This window comes from Oncorhynchus gorbuscha, linkage group LG05 (genome assembly GCF_021184085.1).
Source record: "Oncorhynchus gorbuscha isolate QuinsamMale2020 ecotype Even-year linkage group LG05, OgorEven_v1.0, whole genome shotgun sequence".
Taxonomy (NCBI): Eukaryota; Metazoa; Chordata; class Actinopteri; order Salmoniformes; family Salmonidae; genus Oncorhynchus; species Oncorhynchus gorbuscha.
This window is the reverse complement of record NC_060177.1, coordinates 94,604,880-94,630,870: the sequence shown is the minus strand read 5'-3', so window position 1 is coordinate 94,630,870 and position 25,991 is coordinate 94,604,880. Positions and strand designations below refer to the sequence as shown.

General features: G+C 43.5%; 1 protein-coding gene across 4 annotated transcripts in view; it reads left to right on the top strand.

Moving 5' to 3' along the window:
• LOC124035329 (atrial natriuretic peptide receptor 3-like) overlaps positions 1-19,696 on the top strand; it is a 71,760-nt gene extending 52,064 nt beyond the window's left edge. For 2 of the 4 annotated variants that reach the window (XM_046348802.1, XM_046348800.1), the window contains 4 exons: positions 9,133-9,227; positions 12,504-12,624; positions 16,024-16,111; positions 17,998-19,696. In XM_046348802.1, the coding sequence (XP_046204758.1) occupies positions 9,133-9,227; positions 12,504-12,624; positions 16,024-16,111; positions 17,998-18,109 (416 nt within the window). In that variant the 3' untranslated portion in view covers positions 18,110-19,696. The remainder of the gene's footprint in view (positions 1-9,132; positions 9,228-12,503; positions 12,625-16,023; positions 16,112-17,997) is intronic. The other 2 variants (XR_006838721.1, XM_046348801.1) reach the window with 2 other exon arrangements.
• The last annotated feature ends 6,295 nt before the right edge of the window (positions 19,697-25,991 follow it).

Genomic DNA, 25,991 nt, shown 5'->3' with positions numbered 1-25,991 from the left:
CATATGTCCTCTGAGGATGTTTTTTACTGAGGTGTGGATCATTTTCCAAAGACTGTAAGACTGTTGGAATGTGATCTGAATTTTAGATCTAAGACCGGAGCTCAGATTCTGCCTCCTTCAGTTGTCCTGGCTCCCAGCTGGACCAATCATCACCCTTAATTAGGCCAATGTTGTCAACCAGAGTTGAGCCTCTGGCATTCTCCACTCATTTTTAATGGCTGTAGAAGGAACATTTATAGCATTATTGATATCACTATCAATTACACAAGGCTTTGGCGTGCAACACAGCTAGCTCAGCGCAGTGCAGCTTTGTCCTGAGCTGTTAACCAGAAGGATTTCCTTTAGCTTGTAGAGGATGTTAAAATACACCACACAAGGGCTTACAGCAGTATGAAGGGCTTATAGCAGTATGAAGGGCTTATAGCAGTATGAAGGGCTTACAGCATTTACATTTACATTTAAGTCATTTAGCAGATGCTCTTATCCAGAGCGACTTACAAATTGGTAGTATGAAGGGCTTACAGCAGTATGAAGGGCTTATAGCAGTATGAAGGGCTTATAGCAGTATGAAGGGCTTACAGCAGTATGAAGGGCTTATAGCAGTATGAAGGGCTTATAGCAGTATGAAGGGCTTACAGCAGTATGAAGGGCTTATAGCAGTATGAAGGGCTTACAGCAGTATGAAGGGCTTATAGCAGTATGAAGGGCTTATAGCAGTATGAAGGGCTTATAGCAGTACGAAGGGCTTACAGCAGTATGAAGGGCTTATAGCAGTACGAAGGGCTTACAGCAGTATGAAGGGCTTATAGCAGTATGAAGGGCTTGTAGCAGTATGAAGGGCTTATAGCAGTATGAAGGGCTTATAGCAGTATGAAGGGCTTATAGCAGTACGAAGGGCTTACAGCAGTATGAAGGGCTTACAGCAGTATGAAGGGCTTATAGCAGTATGAAGGGCTTATAGCAGTATGAAGGGCTTATAGCAGTATGAAGGGCTTATAGCAGTATGAAGGGCTTACAGCAGTATGAAGGGCTTATAGCAGTATGAAGGGCTTATAGCAGTATGAAGGGCTTATAGCAGTATGAAGGGCTTACATATGAAGGGCTTATAGCAGTATGAAGGGCTTATAGCAGTATGAAGGGCTTATAGCAGTATGAAGGGCTTATAGCAGTATGAAGGGCTTATAGCAGTATGAAGGGCTTATAGCAGTATGAAGGGCTTACAGCAGTATGAAGGGCTTATAGCAGTATGAAGGGCTTATAGCAGTATGAAGGGCTTATAGCAGTATGAAGGGCTTATAGCAGTATGAAGGGCTTACAGCAGTATGAAGGGCTTATAGCAGTATGAAGGGCTTATAGCAGTACAGAAGGGCTTACAGCAGTATGAAGGGCTTATAGCAGTATGAAGGGCTTATAGCAGTATGAAGGGCTTATAGCAGTATGAAGGGCTTATAGCAGTATGAAGGGCTTATAGTATGAAGGGCTTAGTATGAAGGGCTTATAGCAGTATGAAGGGCTTATAGCAGTATGAAGGGCTTATAGCAGTATGAAGGGCTTATAGCAGTTATACAGCAGTATGAAGGGCTTATAGCAGTATGAAGGGCTTATAGCAGTATGAAGGGCTTAGCAGTATGAAGGGCTTATATGAAGGGCTTAGCAGTATGAAGGGCTTATAGCAGTATGAAGGGCTTATAGCAGTATGAAGGGCTTATAGCAGTATGAAGGGCTTATAGCAGTATGAAGGGCTTATAGCAGTATGAAGGGCTTATAGCAGTATGAAGGGCTTATAGCAGTATGAAGGGTTTATAGCAGTATGAAGGGCTTATAGCAGTATGAAGGGCTTACAGCAGTATGAAGGGCTTATAGCAGTATGAAGGGCTTATAGCAGTACAGTAAGGGCTTATAGCAGTATGAAGGGCTTAGTATGAAGGGCTTATAGCAGTATGAAGGGCTTACAGCAGTATGAAGGGCTTATAGCAGTATGAAGGGCTTATAGCAGTATGAAGGGCTTATAGCAGTATGAAGGGCTTATAGCAGTATGAAGGGCTTACAGCAGTATGAAGGGCTTACAGCAGTATGAAGGGCTTATAGCAGTATGAAGGGCTTATAGCAGTATGAAGGGCTTATAGCAGTATGAAGGGCTTACAGCAGTATGAAGGGCTTATAGCAGTATGAAGGGCTTATAGCAGTATGAAGGGCTTATAGCAGTATGAAGGGTTTATAGCAGTATGAAGGGCTTATAGCAGTATGAAGGGCTTATAGCAGTATGAAGGGCTTATAGCAGTATGAAGGGCTTATAGCAGTATGAAGAAGGGCTTATAGCAGTATGAAGGGCTTATAGCAGTATGAAGGGCTTATAGCAGTATGAAGGGCTTACAGCAGTATGAAGGGCTTATAGCAGTATGAAGGGCTTATAGCAGTATGAAGGGCTTACAGCAGTATGAAGGGCTTACAGCAGTATGAAGGGCTTACAGCAGTATGAAGTATGAAGGGCTTATAGCAGTATGAAGGGCTTATAGCAGTATGAAGGGCTTATAGCAGTATATGAAGGGCTTATAGCAGTATGAAGGGCTTATAGCAGTATGAAGGGCTTATAGCAGTATGCAGTATGAAGGCTTATAGCAGTATGAAGGGCTTACAGCAGTATGAAGGGCTTATAGCAGTATGAAGGGCTTATAGCAGTATGAAGGGCTTATAGCAGTATGAAGGGCTTATAGCAGTATGAAGGGCTATAGCAGTATGAAGGGCTTATAGCAGTATGAAGGGCTTACAGCAGTATGAAGGGCTTATAGCAGTATGAAGGGCTTATAGCAGTATGAAGGGCTTATAGCAGTATGAAGGGCTTATAGCAGTATGAAGGGCTTATAGCAGTATGAAGGGCTTATAGCAGTATGAAGGGCTTACAGCAGTATGAAGGGCTTATAGCAGTATGAAGGGCTTATAGCAGTATGAAGGGCTTATAGCAGTATGAAGGGCTTATAGCAGTATGAAGGGCTTATAGCAGTATGAAGGGCTTATAGCAGTATGAAGGGCTTATAGCAGTATGAAGGGTTTATAGCAGTATGAAGGGCTTATAGCAGTATGAAGGGCTTATAGAGTATGAAGGGCTTATAGCAGTATGAAGGGCTTATAGCAGTATGAAGGGCTTATAGCAGTATGAAGGGCTTATAGCAGTATGAAGGGCTTATAGCAGTATGAAGGGCTTATAGCAGTATGAAGGGCTTACAGCAGTATGAAGGGCTTATAGCAGTATGAAGGGCTTATAGCAGTATGAAGGGCTTATAGCAGTATGAAGGGCTTATAGCAGTATGAAGGGCTTATAGCAGTATGAAGGGCTTACAGCAGTATGAAGGGTTTATAGCAGTATGAAGGGCTTATAGCAGTATGAAGGGCTTATAGCAGTATGAAGGGGCTTATAGCAGTATGAAGGGCTTAGAAGGTTACAGCAGTATGAAGGGCTTATAGCAGTATGAAGGGCTTATAGCAGTATGAAGGGCTTACAGCAGTATGAAGGGCTTACAGCAGTATGAAGGGCTTACAGCAGTATGAAGGGCTTACAGCAGTATGAAGGGTTTATAGCAGTATTAAGGGCTTATAGCAGTATGAAGGGCTTACAGCAGTATGAAGGGCTTATAGCAGTATGAAGGGCTTATAGCAGTACCAAGGGCTTACAGCAGTATGAAGGGCTTATAGCAGTATGAAGGGCTTACAGCAGTATGAAGGGCTTATAGCAGTATGAAGGGCTTATAGCAGTATGAAGGGCTTACAGCAGTATGAAGGGCTTATAGCAGTATGAAGGGCTTACAGCAGTATGAAGGGCTTACAGCAGTATGAAGGGTTTATAGCAGTATGAAGGGCTTATAGCAGTATGAAGGGCTTACAGCAGTATGAAGGGCTTACAGCAGTATGAAGGGCTTATAGCAGTATGAAGGGCTTATAGCAGTATGAAGGGCTTATAGCAGTATGAAGGGTTTATAGCAGTATGAAGGGCTTATAGCAGTATGAAGGGCTTACAGCAGTATGAAGGGCTTATAGCAGTATGAAGGGCTTATAGCAGTATGAAGGGCTTATAGCAGTATGAAGGGCTTATAGCAGTATGAAGGGCTTATAGCAGTATGAAGGGCTTATAGCAGTATGAAGGGCTTATAGCAGTATGAAGGGCTTATAGCAGTATGAAGGGCTTATAGCAGTATGAAGGGCTTATAGCAGTATGAAGGGCTTAGCAGTATGAAGGGCTTATAGCAGTATGAAGGGCTTATAGCAGTATGAAGGGCTTATAGCAGTATGAAGGGCTTATAGCAGTATGAAGGGTTTATAGCAGTATGAAGGGCTTATAGCAGTATGAAGGGCTTATAGCAGTATGAAGGGAAGGGCTTATAGCAGTATGAAGGGCTTATAGCAGTATGAAGGGCTTATAGCAGTATGAAGGGCTTATAGCAGTATGAAGGGCTTATAGCAGTATGAAGGGCTTACAGCAGTATGAAGGGCTTATAGCAGTATGAAGGGCTTATAGCAGTATGAAGGGCTTATAGCAGTATGAAGGGCTTATAGCAGTATGAAGGGCTTATAGCAGTATGAAGGGCTTAGCAGTATGAAGGGCTTATAGCAGTATGAAGGGCTTATATAGCAGTATGAAGGGCTTATAGCAGTATGAAGGGCTTATAGCAGTATGAAGGGCTTATAGCAGTATGAAGGGCTTATAGCAGTATGAAGGGTTTATAGCAGTATGAAGGGCTTATAGCAGTATGAAGGGCTTATAGCAGTATGAAGGGTTTATAGCAGTATGAAGGGCTTATAGCAGTATGAAGGGCTTATAGCAGTATGAAGGGCTTATAGCAGTATGAAGGGCTTATAGCAGTATGAAGGGCTTATAGCAGTACGAAGGGCTTACAGCAGTATGAAGGGCTTATAGCAGTATGAAGGGCTTATAGCAGTATGAAGGGCTTATAGCAGTATGAAGGGCAGTATGAAGGGCTTATAGCAGTATGAAGGGCTTGTAGCAGTATGAAGGGCTTATAGCAGTATGAAGGGCTTATAGCAGTATGAAGGGTTTATAGCAGTATGAAGGGTTTATAGCAGTATGAAGGGCTTACAGCAGTATGAAGGGTTTATAGCAGTATGAAGGGTTTATAGCAGTATGAAGGGCTTATAGCAGTATGAAGGGTTTATAGCAGTATGAAGGGTTTATAGCAGTATGAAGGGCTTAAGCAGTATGATGGGTTTATAGCAGTATGAAGGGCTTAAAGCAGTATGAAGGGCTTATAGCAGTATGAAGGGTTTATAGCAGTATGAAGGGTTTATAGCAGTATGAAGGGCTTATAGCAGTATGAAGGGCTTACAGCAGAATGTATATTTACATGTTAGTAATTTAGAAGACGCTCTTATCCAGAGAGATGTACATCTTAATTCGTCTTAAAGTAGCTAGGTGGGACAACCACATACCGCTGGCATAGAAAATACATTTATCCTCAATAACATAGCTAGAATAACGGTCCGAGCTCGAAGGTGGGGGAGTGTCAGGAGACCTGAGGGGATAGAACAACGTGCGTAGCGGGGAACCCAGCAAACAGCGAGTTGCAGTAGTCCAGATGGAGATGACTAGTGCCTGGATTAGGACCTGTGCATCTTCCTGTGTGAGGGTAGGGCCGTACTCTACAGATGTTGTAGAGCTTGAACCTCTACAGGAGCGGGTCACTGCTTTGATGTTGTCCAGCATCATGCCAAGGTTCTTTGACGGGACGACACTGTGGAATTGTCAACCATGATGGCGAGGTCTTTGAGTGGGCAGTCCTTCCCCTGGGAGGAAGAGCAGCTCTGTCTTGTCCAGGTTGAGCTTGAGGTGGTTAACGACATCCAAGTTGAGATATCTGCCAGGAACGCAGAGATGCATGTCACCACCTGGGTGTCAGATTGAAGTAAGGAGAAAAATAGTGAGAAAAATAGAGGTCCATCCTCATAGCAGTGATAGGAGAGACCATGTGAGGATATGACAGAGCTGAGTGACTTGGTCTATAGAGAGAAGAGGTCCATCCTCATAGCAGTGATAGGAGAGACCATGTGAGGATATGACAGAGCTGAGTGACTTGGTCTATAGAGAGAGGAGGTCCATCCTCATAGCAGTGATAGGAGAGACCATGTGAGGATATGACAGAGCTGAGTGACTTAGTTTATAGAGAAAGATTACAGGGCCTAGAACTGATCCCTGGGGGACACCAGTAGTGAGAGTACGTGGTGCAGAACCAGATCCTCTCCACCTCACCTGGTAGGAGCGGACTGCCAGGTAGGATGCAATCCAAGACTGAGACGCCCAGCCCTGAGAGAGTGGAGAGGAGGATCTGATAGAGCCTGAGACACCCAGCCCTGAGAGGGTGGAGAGGAGGATCTGATAGAGACTGATTCTTCCAGCCCTGAGAGAGTGGAGAGGAGGATCTGATAGAGAGTGATTCTCCCAACCCTCAGAGGGTGGAGGGGAGGATCTGATAGAGAGTGATTCTCCCAACCCTGAGAGGGTGGAGAGGAGGGTCTGATAGAGCCTGAGACACCCAGCCCTCAGAGGGTGGAGAGGAGGATCTGATAGAGCCTGAGACTCCCAGCCCTGAGAGAGTGGAGAGGAGGATCTGATGGAGCCTGAGACTCCCAGCCCTGAGAGGGTGGAGAGGAGGATCTGATGGAGCCTGAGACTCCCAGCCCTGAGAGGGTGGAGAGGAGGATCTGATAGAGACTGAGACTCCCAGCCCTGAGAGAGTGGAGAGGAGGATCTGATGGAGCCTGAGACTCCCAGCCCTGAGAGGGTGGAGAGGAGGATCTGATAGAGCCTGAGACTCCCAGCCCTGAGAGAGTGGAGAGGAGGATCTGATGGAGCCTGAGACTCCCAGCCCTGAGAGGGTGGAGAGGAGGATCTGATAGAGACTGAGACGCCCAGGTCTCAGAGGGTGGAGAGGAGGATCTGATAGAGCCTGAGACACCCAGCCCTGAGAGGGTGGAGAGGAGGATCTGATAGAGCCTGAGACACCCAGCCCTGAGAGGGTGGAGAGGAGGATCTGATAGAGCCTGAGACACCCAGCCCTGAGAGAGTGGAGAGGAGGATCTGATAGAGCCTGAGACGCCCAGCCCTGAGAGGGTGGAGAGGAGGATCTGATAGAGCCTGAGACACCCAGCCCTGAGAGGGTGGAGAGGAGGATCTGATAGAGCCTGAGACACCCAGCCCTGAGAGGATGGAGAGGAGGATCTGATAGAGCCTGAGACAGGAGTGGGACTCAATAGGCTGAGTGAATGAGTGGGACCAGTGGACTCAATAGGCTGAGTGAATGACTGGGACCAGTGGACTCAATAGGCTGAGTAAATGAGGGGGACCAGTGGACTCAATAGGCTGAGTGAATGAGGGGGACCAGTGGACTCAATAGGCTGAGTGAATGAGTGGGACCAGTGGACTCAATAGGCTGAGTGAAGGAGGGGGACCAGTGGACTCAATAGGCTGAGTGAAGGAGGGGGACCAGTGGACTCAATAGGCTGAGTGAATGACTGGGACCAGTGGACTCAATAGGCTGAGTGAATTAGTAGCGGATGTCATCAACCTTTTTTTCAAAGTGTTTGACAAAGTTGTCCTCAGAGAGGGAGGATGAAGGAGGGGGAGGAGGATTAAGCAGGGAGGAGAAGGTGGAAAAGAGTTTCCTAGGTTTAGAGGCAGAAGCTTGATTTTTAGAGTGACAGAAAGAGGCTTTAACAGCAGATACAGAGGAAGAGGAGGGAGTGAAAGGATGAAAAGGCCTCCGGAAATGTATATTCCCTTCATTATCGCTCAGCTGCCCGCAGCCCTATTCTGTAAGCTCGTAATGACCTCACTGTACTAATTGCTAATTGCTAATTGCCTAGCATAGGTGGAGAGCACACCTCCCTCTACTAATTGCTGATTGCCTAGCATAGGTGGAGAACACACCTCCCTCTACTAATTGCTGATTGCCTATGAGAGTGAAACAAATCACAAATGGACCTCCCTTTTGATCCTGGTTCCTTTGATCCTGGTTTATGTGTCAACAACTATCTGCAAGTTATGAACAGGCAGCAGTTCACACACCAAGTAGGCTGCTACAGACCCCTGTCTATTCACCACTACAGACCCCTGTCTATTCACCACTACAGACCCCTGTCTATTCACCACTACAGACCCCTGTCCATTCACCACTACAGACCCCTGTCTATTCACCACTACAGACCCCTGTCCATTCACCACTACAGACCCCTGTCTATTCACCACTACAGACCCCTGTCTATTCACCACTACAGACCCCTGTCCATTCACCACTACAGACCCCTGTCTATTCACCACTACAGACCCCTGTCCATTCACCACTACAGACCCCTGTCCATTCACCAATACAGACCCCTGTCTATTCACCACTACAGACCCCTGTCTATTCACCACTACAGACCCCTGTCCATTCACCACTACAGACCCCTGTCCATTCACCACTACAGACCCCTGTCTATTCACCACTACAGACCCCTGTCCATTCACCACTACAGACCCCTGTCCATTCACCACTACAGACCCCTGTCTATTCACCACTACAGACCCCTGTCCATTCACCACTACAGACCCCTGTCTCTTCACCATACGTCCTCTGTACATCCAACAAACAGTATGGTGACAGACTCCAGTGGCAAAATAATGTCCTCCAGATAACTCCAGTTAAAGTCTTAAAGGGATGAGGCAGAGTCAACACGGAGAACAAGACCTTTCATCTGCTGTGATTAGAGTCCCCGTTACAGAACGGATGTCCCCTCTCGCCAAACTGGTTAAAAAGCCAATGCATTGCCAGCTCTCAACGTGAAGTAACAATGTTTTGTTCAGCGGGAATCGTCAAGAACAGGGTCATATTTTCTTGTTAAAATAAATAATATGTTAAAAATGCCAACAATTTGTGGGAACACAGCCGTAGGGATGAAATTACAATTCTTGGAGGGCCTGCCAACACAAACGGCGGGAGGAGAGATGGGATTTCCTGTTCTATTGGCCCGGTGCTGGAATTTCTCCATTCCGCTCTCTGTTCTCTGTTTTCCTTGGAATGTTGGGCTCTTGTAGCTAATTAATTCTGCCATTCTTTACATGTCGCTGGTCCTCTGGTCGCTGGGCAGGCATCGCAGGTCAGGTGTCTATGGACTTCAACGGGGACAGATACGGAGACTTCTCTGTGATGAGCATGACCAACACCGAGGCAGGCACCTATGAGGTAAGAACAAAACCTAACACCAACCCTCCTACATCAGGGCCCTTATTCAGTAAGCATCTGAGAGTGGTGTCCACGTCGACGGGACAGTCGTGGAGGAGAGGGTAGTAAGTTTTAAGTTGATCGGCGTACACATCACGGACAAACTCAATTGGTCCACCCACACAGACAGCGTTGTGAAGAAGGCGCAGCAGCGCCTCTTCAACCTCGGGAGGCTGAAGAAATTTGGCTCGTCACCAAAAGCACTCACAAACTTCTACAGATGCACAATCGAGAGCATCCTGTCAGGCTGTATCACCGCCTGGTACGGCAACTGCTCCGCCCACAACCGTAAGGCTCTCCAGAGGGTAGTGAGGTCTGCACAACGCATCACCGGGGGCAAACTACCTGCCCTCCAGGACACCTACACCACCCGATGTTACAGGAAGGCCATAAAGATCATCAAGGACATCAACCACCCGAACCACTGCCTGTTCACCCCGCTATCACCCAGAAGGTGAGGTCAGTACAGGTGCATCAAAGCTGGGACCGAGAGACTGAAAAACAGCTTCTATCTCAAGGCCATCAGACTGTTAAACAGCCACCACTAACATTGAGTGGCTGCTGCCAACACACTGACTCAACTCCAGCCACTTTAAAAATGGAAAAATTCATGTAAAAAATGTATCACTAGCCACTTTAAACAATGCCACTTAATATAATGTTTACATACCCTACATTACTCATCTCATATGTATATGTATATACTGTACTCTATACCATCTACTGCATCTTGCCATCTTTATGTAATACATGTATCACTAGCCACTTTAAACTATGCCACTTTGTTTACATACTCATCTCATATGTGTATACTGTACTCGATACCATCTAATGCATCTTGCCTATGCTGTTCTGTACCATCACTCATTCATATATCTTTATGTACATATGCTTTATCCCTTTACACTTGTGTGTATAAGGTAGTAGTTGTGGAATTGTTAGGTTAGATTACTCGTTGGTTATTACTGCATTGTCGGAACTAGAAGCACAAGCATTTCGCTACACTCGCATTAACATCTGCTAACCATGTATATGTGACAAATAAAATTTGATTTGAATTGTTCTAGGATCAGGTCACAAAGAGTCTCAGTAGGAGTGGTGATCTAGGATCAGGTCATAAAGAGTCTCGGTAGGAGTGGTGATCTAGGATCAGGTCATAAAGAGTCTCAGTAGGAGTGGTGATCTAGGATCAGGTCATAAAGAGTCTCAGTAGGAGTGGTGATCTAGGATCAGGTCATAAAAAGTCTCAGTAGGAGTGTTGATCTAGGATCAGGTCATAAAGAGTCTCAGTAGGAGTGTTGATCTAGGATCAGGTCATAAAGAGTCTCAGGTAGGAGTGCTGATCTAGGACCAGGTCATAAAGAGTCTCAGTAGGAATGGTGATCTAGGATCAGGTCATAAAGAGTCTCAGTAGGAGTGGTGATCTAGGATCAGGTCATAAAGAGTCTCTCAGTAGGAGTGGTGATCTAGGATCAGGTCATAGAGTCTCAGTAGGAGTGGTGATCTAGGATCAGGTCATAAAGAGTCTCAGGTAGGAGTGCTGATCTAGGACCAGGTCATAAAGAGTCTCAGTAGGAATGGTGATCTAGGATCAGGTCATAGAGTCTCAGTAGGAGTGGTGATCTAGGATCAGGTCATAAAGAGTCTCAGTAGGAGTGGTGATCTAGGATCAGGTCATAAAGAGTCTCTCAGTAGGAGTGGTGATCTAGGATCAGGTCATAAAGAGTCTCTCAGTAGGAGTGGTGATCTAGGATCAGGTCATAGAGTCTCAGTAGGAGTGGTGATCTAGGATCAGGTCATAAAGAGTCTCAGTAGGAGTGGTGATCTAGGATCAGGTCATAAAAAGTCTCAGTAGGAGTGGTGATCTAGGATCAGGTCATAGAGTCTCAGTAGGAGTGGTGATCTAGGATCAGGTCATAAAGAGTCTCAGGTAGGAGTGCTGATCTAGGACCAGGTCATAAAGAGTCTCAGTAGGAATGGTGATCTAGGATCAGGTCATAAAGAGTCTCAGGTAGGAGTGGTGATCTAGGATCAGGTCATAAAGAGTCTCAGTAGGAATGGTGAGGATCAGGTGGTCTCAGTGGAGTGGTGATCTAGGATCAGGTCATCTCAGTAAAGAGTCTCATAGAGTCTCAGTAGGAGTGGTGATCTAGGATCAGGTCATAAAGAGTCTCAGTAGGAGTGGTGATCTAGGATCAGGTCATAAAGAGTCTCTCAGTAGGAGTGGTGATCTAGGATCAGGTCATAAAGAGTCTCTCAGTAGGAGTGGTGATCTAGGATCAGGTCATAAAGAGTCTCAGTAGGAGTGGTGATCTAGGATCAGGTCATAGAGTCTCAGTAGGAGTGGTGATCTAGGATGATGTCATAAAAAACCTTCCACTGGAGATAACATCATAACCTCAGTAGGAGTGGTGATCTAGCATCAGGTCATAAAGAGTCAGGTGTTTTTCAGGCTTGTCAAATGACCCCTTCATAAAGAGTCTCAGTAGGAATGGATCTGTACAGCTTCCATACAATCTATCTAGGCTTGATCAAATCAGGTCTAAAGAGTCTCTAAGTAGGACTGGTGACAGCTTCAGGTCATACAATGCTATCTGGCTTGTCAAATCAGGTCATAAATGAGTCTCAGTAGGAGGGTGATCTGGATCAGGTCATTCTCAGTAGGAGTGCTATCTGGCTTGATGTAAATGAAAACCCCACTTCAGATAAATCCAACCTAATCCTGACTGTAGCAGCTTCCATCAATGCTTTCTGGCTTGTCAAATGCCCCCTTCTAAATGGCGCTCGTAAAGAACTGTACAGCTTCCATAGAATGCTATCTGGCTTGTCAAATGCCCCCTTCTAAATGACACTCGTAAAGAACTGTACAGCTTCCATACAATGCTATCTGGCTTGTCAAATGCCCCCTTCTAAATGGCGCTCGTAAAGAACTGTACAGCTTCCATAGAATGCTATCTGGCTTGTCAAATGCCCCCTTCTAAATGACGTTCGTAAAGGACTGTACAGCTTCCATACAATGCTATCTGGCTTGTCAAATGCCCCCTTCTAAATAACGCTCGTAAAGAACTGTACAGCTTCCATACAATGCTATCTGGCTTGTCAAATGCCCCCTTCTCCTCGTAGTTGTCCTTTTCTAGTACAACTTCTCAATATGTGGCCCCTATTTGAAATTGAAGGCAGTTGTTTCCCTTGTGTTTGTTCTCGGTGTGTAACTACCATGGTGTGTGTGTTTCTCAGACGGTGTGTAACTACTATGGTGTGAAGGAGAGTTTCCAGATGCTTCCGGGGTTCAATCCTGACCACTTCACCCTGAGAGGACTACACAGAGTCTCCCACGCAGACCTGCCAGACAAATCATGTAAATTATCTCTAATGATCTGTAATATATCCGTTATATCTGTCTGTCTGCACCACACACCAACAAACACAACTCCTCCCTCTGCCTCTGGCGCTCTAACCCTGTTTACACCTGCTGTTTAAATGCACCTTTTTTTTCTGATCTTGTCCACATTCTGATTGCGATCAGGTCTTCGCGACTAGCTCCAGAGGTAGGCAGGCATGCATTGTGTCTGGATAACAATCAAATGTAAACTGATACGGATGATCAACCCACTTAAATCATTATTACACCTACCTCTATTATCTACGACAGGTACCACCATTGACTAATGGCATCAGTAATTGTGTTAAAATAAATGCATTCATATAATATTGTGAAAGAATATACGAAGAGTTAATTTCCAAAAAAATGATATATCCATTTTCAGAAATGTTGTTAAATCTGCTTTTATTGTTTATTAAAGAAGTTATAAAATATATATATATATTCTTCTATATCTAATCAAGGCACGGGGTTCAACGACATATACATATTTATTCATTTGAAATCTTTCGTTTCAGACAGACAAATAATATTTTTTTTTGTTCGTAAAATATATATACTCTCAGATAAATATAATACTGCCAGGGTTTCCACTGTCAAATGGAACAAATAACGTCACATTATTACTTTATTATTATTTATTTATTATTACTTTATTATTATTATTTATTATTATTTATTATTATTTATTTATTATTATTTATTTATTATTATTTATTATTACTTATTTTTATTATTTATTTATTATTATTTATGTATTATTATTTATTTATTTATTATTATTTATTATTACTTTATTATTATTATTATTTATTTATTATTTATTTATTATTACTTTATTATTATTATTTATTATTATTTATTATTATTACTTTATTATTATTATTTATTATTATTTATTATTATTACTTTATTATTATTTATTATTATTTATTATTATTTATTATTAATTAATAATAATAATATTACTTTATTATTATTTATTATTATTTATTATTACTTCATTATTACTTTATTATTCACATGAAGGTACCCATAAGCAATAATTTCTGGTTAAAAAAACACACATGTGAAAAATATACTGTCGTCACCCAGGTGCACCCGCTCCAGCAGGTATAATTCACTGGTCATCCCCAAAGCCAACACCTCCTTTGGCCACCTTTCCTTCCAGTTCTCTGCTGCCAGTGACTGGAACGAATTGCAAAAATTGCTGAAGGTGGAGACTTATATCCCTCACCAACTTTAAACATCAACTATCTGAGCAGCTAACCGATCGCTGCAGCTGTACATAGTCCATACATCTGCTCATATATCACTCCAGTGTTAATCTGCTAAATTATAATTACTTTGCTACTATTGGCCTATTTATTGCCTTACCTCCTCACGCCATTTGCAGACACTGTATATATATCCCCCCCCCCCCTATTGTGTTCTTGACTGTACACGTCTTTATTCCATGTGTAGCTCTGTGTTGATGTTTGTGTCGCACTGCTTGGCCAGGTCACAGTTATAAATGAAAACTTGTTCTCAACTGGCCGACCCGGTTAAATTAAGCTGAAATAAAATAAAATATTAAAAATGGTGGATATACTGTAGTAACCCAGGTGGATATACTGTAGTACTGTAGTAACCCAGGTGGACAACTGTAGTACTGTAGTAACCCAGGTGGATATACTGTAGTAACCCAGGTGGGTATACTGTAGTACTGTAGTAACCCAGGTGGACAACTGTAGTACTGTAGTAACCCAGGTCGATATACTGTAGTAACCCAGGTGGATATACTGTAGTACTGTAGTAACCCAGATAGATATACTGTAGTACTGTAGTAACCCAGGTGGATATACTGTAGTACTGTAGTAACCCAGGTGGATATACTGTAGTAACCCAGGTGGATATACTGTAGTACTGTAGTAACCCAGATGGATATACTGTAGCACTGTAGTAACCCAGGTGGATATACTGTAGTACTGTAGTAACCCAGGTGGATATACTGTAGTACTGTAGTAACCCAGGTGGATATACTGTAGTAACCCAGGTGGATATACTGTAGTACTGTAGTAACCCAGATGGATATACTGTAGTACTGTAGTAACCCAGGTGGATATACTGTAGTAACCCAGGTGGATATACTGTAGTACTGTAGTAACCCAGGTGGATATACTGTAGTACTGTAGTAACCCAGGTGGATATACTGTAGTAACCCAGGTGGGTATACTGTAGTACTGTAGTAACCCAGGTGGACAACTGTAGTACTGTAGTAACCCAGGTCGATATACTGTAGTAACCCAGGTGGATATACTGTAGTACTGTAGTAACCCAGATAGATATACTGTAGTACTGTAGTAACCCAGGTGGATATACTGTAGTACTGTAGTAACCCAGGTGGATATACTGTAGTAACCCAGGTGGATATACTGTAGTACTGTAGTAACCCAGATGGATATACTGTAGCACTGTAGTAACCCAGGTGGATATACTGTAGTACTGTAGTAACCCAGGTGGATATACTATACTGTGTAGTAACTGGTGGACTGTAGTAACCCAGGTGGATATACTGTAGTACTGTAGTAACCCAGGTGGATATACTGTAGTACTGTAGTAACCCAGGTGGATATACTGTAGTAACCCAGGTGGATATACTGTAGTACTGTAGTAACCCAGATGGATATACTGTAGTACTGTAGTAACCCAGGTGGATATACTGTAGTACTGTAGTAACCCAGGTGGATATACTGTAGTACTGTAGTAACCCAGGTGGATATACTGTAGTAACCTGTAGTAACCCAGGTGGATATACTGTAGTACTGTAGTAACCCAGGTGGATATACTGTAGTACTGTAGTAACCCAGGTGGATATACTGTAGTAACCCAGGTGGATATACTGTAGTACTGTAGTAACCCAGGTGGATATACTGTAGTACTGTAGTAACCCAGGTGGGTATACTGTAGTAACCCAGGTGGATATACTGTAGTAACCCAGGTGGATATACTGTAGTACTGTAGTAACCCAGGTGGATATACTGTAGTACTGTAGTAACTGTAGTAACCAGGTGGATATACTGTATACTGTAGTAACCCAGGTGGATATACTGTAGTAACCCAGGTGGATATACTGTAGTACTGTAGTAACCCAGGTGGATATACTGTAGTACTGTAGTAACCCAGGCGGATATACTGTAGTACTGTAGTAACCCAGGTGGATATACTATAGTACCCCAGGTGGATATACTGTAGTAACCCAGGTGGATATACTGTAGTACTGTAGTAACCCAGGTGGATATACTGTAGTACTGTAGTAACCCAGGTGGATATACTGTAGGTGTGCGACAGAGGTACCGTTAACCTTACTTAATAGCCTCCCTCTTCTTCTCCAAGCAGGTGGACTAGGAGTATCTGCTGTTACTGGGATCATAGTGGGAGCCCTGCTCGGGACAGCCCTGCTAATGGCCTTCTACTTCATCAGGTAAAACAGCACATGTCATGTTCAGTACTGTCTGTGTGGCTCATTTGGTAAGAGTGGATGCTTGTTTCGTACTGCAGGGCTGATCTAGTAAGAGTGGATGCTTGTTTCGTACTGCAGGGCTGATCTAGTAAGAGTGGATGCTTGTTTCGTACTGCAGGGCTGATCTAGTAAGAGTGGATGCTTGTTTCGTACTGCAGGGCTGATCTAGTAAGAGTGGATGCTTGTTTCGTACTGCAGGGCTGATCTAGTAAGAGTGGATGCTTGTTTCGTACTGCAGGGCTGATCTAGTAAGAGTGGATGCTTGTTTCGTACTGCAGGGCTGATCTAGTAAGAGTGGATGCTTGTTTCGTACTGCAGGGCTGATCTAGTAAGAGTGGATGCTTGTTTGCTTGTTTCGTACTGCAGGGCTGATCTAGTAAGAGTGGATGCTTGTTTCGTACTGCAGGGCTGATCTAGTAAGAGTGGATGCTTGTTTCGTACTGCAGGGCTGATCTAGTAAGAGTGGATGCTTGTTTCGTACTGCAGGGCTGATCTAGTAAGAGTGGATGCTTGTTTCGTACTGCAGGGCTGATCTAGTAAGAGTGGATGCTTGTTTCGTACTGCAGGGCTGATCTAGTAAGAGTGGATGCTGGTTTCGTACTGCAGGGCTGATCTAGTAAGAGTGGATGCTGGTTTCGTACTGCAGGGCTGATCTAGTAAGAGTGGATGCTTGTTTCGTACTGCAGGGCTGATCTAGTAAGAGTGGATGCTTGTTTCGTACTGCAGGGCTGATCTAGTAAGAGTGGATGCTTGTTTCGTACTGCAGGGCTGATCTAGTAAGAGTGGATGCTGGTTTCGTACTGCAGGGCTGATCTAGTAAGAGTGGATGCTTGTTTCGTACTGCAGGGCTGATCTAGTAAGAGTGGATGCTTGTTTCGTACTGCAGGGCTGATCTAGTAAGAGTGGATGCTTGTTTCGTACTGCAGGGCTGATCTAGTAAGAGTGGATGCTTGTTTCGTACTGCAGGGCTGATCTAGTAAGAGTGGATGCTTGTTTCGTACTGCAGGGCTGATCTAGTAAGAGTGGATGCTTGTTTCGTACTGCAGGGCTGATCTAGTAAGAGTGGATGCTTGTTTCGTACTGCAGGGCTGATCTAGTAAGAGTGGATGCTTGTTTCGTACTGCAGGGCTGATCTAGTAAGAGTGGATGCTGGTTTCGTACTGCAGGGCTGATCTAGTAAGAGTGGATGCTTGTTTCGTACTGCAGGGCTGATCTAGTAAGAGTGGATGCTTGTTTCGTACTGCAGGGCTGATCTAGTAAGAGTGGATGTGGATGCTTGTTGGATGCTTGTTTCGTACTGCAGGGCTGATCTAGTAAGAGTGGATGCTTGTTTCGTACTGCAGGGCTGATCTAGTAAGAGTGGATGCTGGTTTCGTACTGCAGGGCTGATCTAGTAAGAGTGGATGCTTGTTTCGTACTGCAGGGCTGATCTAGTAAGAGTGGATGCTTGTTTCGTACTGCAGGGCTGATCTAGTAAGAGTGGATGCTTGTTTCGTACTGCAGGGCTGATCTAGTAAGAGTGGATGCTTGTTTCGTACTGCAGGGCTGATCTAGTAAGAGTGGATGCTGGTTTCGTACTGCAGGGCTGATCTAGTAAGAGTGGATGCTTGTTTCGTTTCGTACTGCAGGGCTGATCTAGTAAGAGTGGATGCTTGTTTCGTACTGCAGGGCTGATCTAGTAAGAGTGGATGCTTGTTTCGTACTGCAGGGCTGATCTAGTAGGAAACTATAGCAGGAGGACCCATTTCACTGTAAACAACCATCTGTGCACATTTACTGACCTGGCCTAAAGGAGAAGACAGACGATTCAAACCCTTCTCAAAGCCTTTTTGTCTTGTTCCTAACAGGAAGAACTACAGGATAACCATTGAGAGGCGGACGGCGAGGGAGGAATGCGACATTGGGAAGCACCGTCAGTTACGAGAGGATTCTATCAGATCTAACTTCTCGGCAGCGTAGAGCGTCACCGCGGTTACCATCCGTTGCTCCTGACGTTCCCGTTCCAGGGAAGCAAGAAGCAGCGTGGCGCGGAAGGAAGCACCATGGGAAATGTGACCAAAGACTCACGCTTACACGGCTGTCAGAGGAGTCGTGCTATTTAAAGAAAGACATACTGTCATTTATACGTGTTTTAAAATTTATCTTTTAACTTTTTTGACTTTCATAAACTCAGGAAAGTTCCAATCACACAACAGCACCACTTTCATCTCTGTTGAAGTATATCTTTAGGTGTGACTTCTCCCCTTAAGAGGGCCAGTACAGACGGCATTAATATTATAATAATATGTTTTCACCTGTTTTATAACAAACAGCGCAAGCGGTTTTGACCATGTAAAAAGCATTTGCACTCCATACAGGGTTAAAGTAACTCCAGAGATAACAGGGATCAATAAGCCTGTGAACTTCATTGGTACATGTCAGATCAGAGATAACAGGGGTTGATAAACAGGTCAGATCAGAGATAACAGGTCGGATCAGAGATAACAGGTCGGATCAGAGATAACAGGTCGGATCAGAGATAACAGGTCAGATCAGAGATAACAGGGGTTGATTAACAGGTCAGATCAGAGATAACAGGGGTTGATAAACAGGTCAGCTCAGAGATAACAGGGGTTGATAAACAGGTCAGCTCAGAGATAACAGGGGTTGATAAACAGGTCAGCTCAGAGATAACAGGGGTTGATAAACAGGTCAGCTCAGAGATAACGGTATTGTTTAATAGTCTTACGGCTTGGGGTTAGAACCCGTTCAGGGTCCTGGTGGTTCCAGACTTGCTGTGCCGTAGCAGAGAGAACAGTCTATGGCAGTGCCCTCCAACCCTCTTCCTGGAGAGATACCGTCTCCAACTGTGGTTGGAGCAAACACCTGGGGGAGGAAAGCCCTGGTCAATGGAATGGTCCACACTAAAGGGACGCACCCGAAACTACTACAGGAGATTTGAGAGAAAGCCCTGGTCAATGGAATGGTTCACACTAAAGGGACGCACCCGAAACTACTACAGGAGATTTGAGAGAAAGCCCTGGTCAATGGAATGGTCCACACTAAAGGCACCCACCCGAAACTACTACAGGAGATTTGAGTCTTTAAACTTCGGATTACACCATTTCGGTATCACTGCAGTGATTTGATTCTCAATCAACCAATCAAGTAAATTATATACACTTATTACACTTTGCAAACTAAAATTCTCTGGTAAAAACCTCTATTCGACTTTGCTTATTTTCTAAAGTAAGAATTTTCTAGAGATATTTTTTATTTTTTATTAAATATGGTAATTCTGTAATATACTCTTCCCACAGTATAATAATAATGTATATTACAGTATATGATGATTCTGACACAACTATAACAAAACAGACTGGTTTCTTCTGAGATGAATAGTAACAGATATTTCTCCTCTGCATCTCTGAGACCTGTTATTTCACTATATATATTAGATATATATATATATATATATACACAGTTGAAGTCGGAAGTTTACATACCCCTTAGCCAAATACGTTTAAACTCAGTTTTTCACAATTCCTGACATTTAATCTTAGTTAAAAATCCCTGTATTAGGTCAGTTAGGATCACCACTTTATTTTAAGAATGTGAAATGTCAGAATAATAGTAGAGAGAATGATTTAGTTCAGCTTTTATTTCTTTCATCACATTCCCAGTGGGTCAGAAGTTTACGTATACTCAATTAGTATTTGGTAGTATTGCCTTGACATTGTTTTACTTGGGTCAAACGTGTCGGGGAACCTTCCACAAGCTTCCCACTATAAGTTGGGTGAATTTTGGCCCATTCGTCCTGACAGAGCTGGTGTAACTGACTCAGGTTTGTAGGCCTCCCTGCTCGCATACGCTTTTTCAGTTCTGCCCACAAATTTTATATGGGATTGAGGTCAGGGCTTTGTGATGGCCACTCCAATACCTTGACTTTGTTGTCCTTAAGCCACTTAGCCACAACTTTAAAACTTTAAAAGTATGAAGTGTGCTTGGGGTCATTATCCATGTGGAAGACCCATTTGCGACCAAGCTTTGACTTCCTGACTGATGTCCTAAAATGTTGCTTCAATATATCCACATAATTTGCGTTCCACATAATTTGTGAAGTGCACCTGTCCTTCCTGCAGCAAAGCACCCCCACAACATGATGCTGCCACCCCAGTGCTTCACGGTTGGGATGGTGTTCTTCAGCTAGCAAGCCTCCCCCTTTTTCGTGCAAACATAACGATGGTCATTATGGACAAACATTTCTCCAAAAAGTACGATCTTTGTCCCCATGTGCAGTTGCAAACTGTAGTCTGGCTTTTTTTATGGCGGTTTTGGAGAAGGTCTTCCTTGCTGAGCGGCCTTTCAGGTTATGTCGATATAGGACTCGTTTTACTGTGGATATAGATACTTTTGTACCTGTTTCCTCCAGCATCTTCACAAGGTCCTTTGCTGTTGTTCTGGGATTGATTTGCACTTTTCACACCAAAGTACGTTCATCTCTAGGAGACAGAACATGTCTCCTTCCTGAGCGGTATGACGGTTGCGTGGTCCCATGGTGTTTATACTTGCATACTATTGTTTGTACAGATGAACGTGGTGCCTTCAGGCGTTTGGAAATCGCTCCCAAGGATGAACCAGACTTGTGGAGGTCTACAATTCTTTTTCTGAGGTCTTGGCTGATTTATTTTGATTTCCCTATGATGTCAAACAAAGAGGCACTGAGTTTGAAGGTAGGCCTTGAAATACATCCACAGGTACACCTCCAATTGACTCAAATGATGTCAATTAGCCTATCAGAAGCTTCTAAAGACATTTCATACATTTCGGGAATTTTCCATGCTGTTTAAAGTTACAGTCAACTTAGTATGTAAACTTCTGACCCACTGGAATTGTGATACAATGAATTATAAGTGAAATTATCTGTCTGTAAATAGTTGTTGTTAAAATGACTTGTGTCATGCACAAAGTAGATGTCCTAACCGACTTGCCAAAACTAGTTGTTGAAAAAAACGAGTTTTAATGACTCCAACCTAAGTGTATGTAAACTTAGACTTCAACTGTATATTTCATCAAAGTGATATGTGTAAATTAGTTATATTTATGTATTTATGTATTTTAGTAAAATAACAGAAATATTAGATAAAATATCTACAGACTCACGTATTTAGTACATAGTTAAGAACACATCTGATATTAATGCATTATGAATGATATCAGATGCCTCATTAGGGTTAGATGGCATTAATATTTCATTATTACTCCTGGACCCTTATGTTCTCTTCTTCCTGGGCAGAAGGACCATCTCATTGGCAATATGGTGTAGATATATTTTAGAATAATTTGTTTTATTTCATTTTTATTTCGGGGGGGGGGGGGCTCTGCTCTAATGTAAATCATGTCCTCTAAAGTTTGGTGAAAATGAAAAGTGTGGAAAACTAATTTGAAATGAAATCTCCACTGGCCTCTTTTCAATTATCAGCCAATTATAAAATCCTTTGTAGACACAAAAATAAAGGGCATTTAAATAGAGCTTAATGTGATACTATAATAACTATAATAACTCCAGCATGCCAACTAGGTGTCTGGAAGAGAAATCATTCAATTGAAATATTAATTTTGAATGATTTAATTTGAATCTCAGTCTTAATTCCTCTTCCACTTTTGGAATGATCTAAAAGGTTTTGTTTTTCAAATCTTGTTTCAGACATCCTCATTCCCTCTTAAACATGTCATTTCGGAGGCCGTTTGGGAGTTAAAAGTTCTAGGGGACATGTTAATGACACGGTATATGGCATCAGTTGGAAAACTCATAATTTGAAAAATGAGTCTGGCAAGGATGGCCAATCAGAGGCCAGTCAAGGCTGGTGTTGGGGGAAACACAGAGGCCAGTCACTGCAGGCCTTGCACAAGGTAAATACATCCACCCAGCCTATTGGCAGCCTGCGGTTAAACCAGGGCCAATACTGGGTGATTTAAATGACATGATACTGATTGGAACCTTTTAAAGTGCAGTAGTTAAATGAAAAGCCTGTTGGAGTGGGAGACACCTCATTCAATCCAATCCCACTCACTGCAACAACATCACATACAAGAGCTATGAGGTTTTCCTCCCAACTCTAAACTGTTTTTGTCATACTCCAATGTTAATCTCCATGCGTAGTGCGTAGTGCGTAGTACGTAGTACGTAGTGCGTAGTGCGTAGTGCGTAGAGTGTAGTACGTAGTGCGTAGTACATAGTGCGTAGTACGTAGTACATAGTGCGTAGTGCGTAGTGTGTAGTACATAGTACATAGTGCGTAGTACATAGTGCGTAGTACATAGTGCGTAGTGCGTAGTACATAGTGCGTAGTACATAGTACGTAGTGCGTAGTACGTAGTGCGTAGTACGTAGTACATAGTGCGTAGTACATAGTGCGTAGTACGTAGTGTGTAGTGCGTAGTGTGTAGTACATAGTGCGTAGTACGTAGTACGTAGTGCGTAGTACATAGTGCGTAGTACATAGTGTGCAGTGCGTAGTGTGTAGTACATAGTGCGTAGTACGTAGTATAATAAATACAACCACTCAGTCCCTAAGTGTTCCCTTCTGAACATTTATTGAAAAAAAATATACTTGATAAAGAATCAGTACGTTCCGAAACCAATTTCTCACTGCAATGACTGGCCATTACAGCACATCCTTCAGGAAATGATCGAACATCGACTCCGTGTTCAGGGAGTCATTGAGGTGCGTACTGACTTCCCTGAACACCCAGTAGGCGTGTTTACAGAGCATCTCAGAGTTGAGGTGGTTATCTAGGATCAGGCCCCCCTCATCCCTCTTCTTGTTCATTATGATGTTAACACTGATCCTGGATGTGGTCTCTCTTTCTGAATACTGGCCCAGTAGCAGTGTCAGGAAACTCCGGTCTCTCTTTCTGAATACTGGCCCAGTAGCAGTGTCAGGAAACTCCGGTCTCTCTTTCTGAATACTGGCCCAGTAGCAGTGTCAGGAAACTCCGGTCTCTCTTTCTGAATACTGGCCCAGTAGCAGTGTCAGGAAACTCCGGTCTCTCTTTCTGAATACTGGCCCAGTAGCAGTATCAGGAAACTCCGGTCTCTCTTTCTGAATACTGGCCCAGTAGCAGTGTCAGGAAACTCCGGTCTGTCATTGGTTACCCACCAAGATACAGGTCAACATATCTGACCCCAACCCCAACCCACCAGGATACAGGTCAACATATCTGACCCTAACCCACCAGGATACAGGCCAACATATCTGACCCCAACCCACCAGGATACAGGTCAACATATCTGACCCCAACCCACCAGGATACAGGTCAACATATCTGACCCCAACCCACCAGGATACAGGCCAACATATCTGACCCCAACCCACCAGGATACAGGTCATCATATCTGACCCCAACCCTAACCCACCAGGATACAGGTCAACATATCTGACCCCAACCCACCAGGATACAGGTCAACATATCTGACCCCAACCCACCAGGATACAGGTCAACATATCTGACCCCAACCCTAACCCACCAGGATACAGGTCAACATATCTGACCCCAACCCACCAGGATACAGGTCAACATATCTGACCCTAACCCACCAGGATACAGGTCAACATATCTGACCCTAACCCCAACCCACCAGGATACAGGTCAACATATCTGACCCTAACCCCAACCCACCAGGATACAGGTCAACATATCTGACCCCAACCCACCAGGATACAGGTCAACATATCTGACCCCAACCCACCAGGATACAGGTCAACATATCTGACCCTAACCCACCAGGATACAGGTCAACATATCTGACCCTAACCCACCAGGATACAGGTCAACATATCTGACCCTAACCCACCAGGATACAGGTCAACAGTGAAGTGTTCCAGAGGAAACATTTCCCTTTGTCACTTGATACAAACCATACTAGTCCTCCCACAGAGACAGACAAAAACAGACAGATGGATGGATGGACGGACGGACGGACGGACGGACGGACGGACGGACGGACGGACGGACGGACGGACGGACGGACGGACAGACAGACAGACAGACAGACAGACAGACAGACAGACAGACAAAACCTGTGATCTAAACGTCTCTATCTTGAAAATTTGAAAATAGCTTTCAATTGTAAAATGTCTTCGGGAGACAATTGTTCGAAGTACTTCCTGAAACGGTGTCGGCACACTTTAATTTAGTTTAGCCTCTCATCTTCTCACAGGCCCCTTTGACGTGAAAAGGAAATGGGATTACATTTTCTAAAGGAATCCAGTTTTGTAAGCATCCACAAACCTACACCAAATACATGTACGAGCTTCGGCAACAGTCTCTTGAGTTAACTTCCTAACAAAAATTGGGCCATTACATATAAGATACCTGTCTAACACGCCTCTCAAAGTGGACATTTCACAGTGAATTAAAAATCAGTTTGTATCATAATTAATTATATATAAAAGCTACATGAAGCTAGTGATGAGGACATGTAGTGATGTAAGTAAAGTATCTGCATATAATGTGTTATTGTTATTTATGGTTTGACCTTTTATGGTTTGGTTTATTTAACCCCTTGGTTTGTGTAATATACTGTATTATTTTCTGAGATGACACATTATTAAGAAATATCTGCCTTTTACAGACTATACATGGCTTTTTAAGACATATATGTCAGAAATTTAACTTATTTACATTACCAACATACATTGTGTGTATATATATATATATTCACAAATAAAATGTAGAAAGTAGATTGTCCTGTATTTCCTTATTGTAATCCATTTCCTTGGTGTCACTATAGATTCTCTCCATAAAGGACTCAACAACATGGAAAGAATGATATTTGGCTTGTCAAATGCCCCCTTCTCCTCTTACTTGACCTTCTATAGCACAGCACAGCACGATAACCTTCGGGAACTTTAGACTGTACTGCAAAGGGGACTGGACTGTACTGCAAGGAGACTAGACTGCAAGGTGACTAGACTGTACTGCAAGGAGACTGTACTGCAAGGAGACCGTACTGCAAGGGGACTGTACTACAAGGGGACTGTATTGCAAGGAGACTGAACGGATGTAACCTGTCAGGATAGATGGACAACAGAGGGAATGCTTGAGTCCTTCCTTAGTGTTGCAGCACTAGAGGTTTAGGATTCAGCCATACATTCCTCATGGACTCCAGACTAGCAGTGTGAACACTGTGGGTAAACTAGTCGGGACAGAGAGGTTGCCGTGTGAACACAGGTTAATCCTGCCAAGACAAACTAGCGCTGACACACCTGAGCTGAGCTGAGCTGTCCACTACACTAAACAGAGTGGTCAACAACTTCCTACTGTCCACTACACTAAACAGAGTGACTTCCTACTGTCCACTACACTAAACAGAGTGACTTCCTACTGTCCACTACACTAAACAGAGTGACTTCCTACTGTCCACTACACTAAACAGAGTGACTTCCTACTGTCCACTACACTAAACAGAGTGACTTCCTACTGTCCACTACACTAAACAGAGTGACTTCCTACTGTCCACTACACTGAACAGAGTGGTCAACAACTTCCTACTGTCCACTACACTAAACAGAGTGACTTCCTACTGTCCACTACACTAAACAGAGTGACTTCCTACTGTCCACTACACTGAACAGAGTGGTCAACAACTTCCTACTGTCGACTACACTAAACACACTGGTCAACAACTTCCTACTGTCCACTACACTAAACAGAGTGACTTCCTACTGTCCACTACACTAAACAGAGTGACGTCCTACTGTCCACTACACTAAACAGAGTAACTTCCTACTGTCCACTACACTAAACAGAGTGACTTCCTACTGTCCACTACACTAAACAGAGTGGTCAACAACTT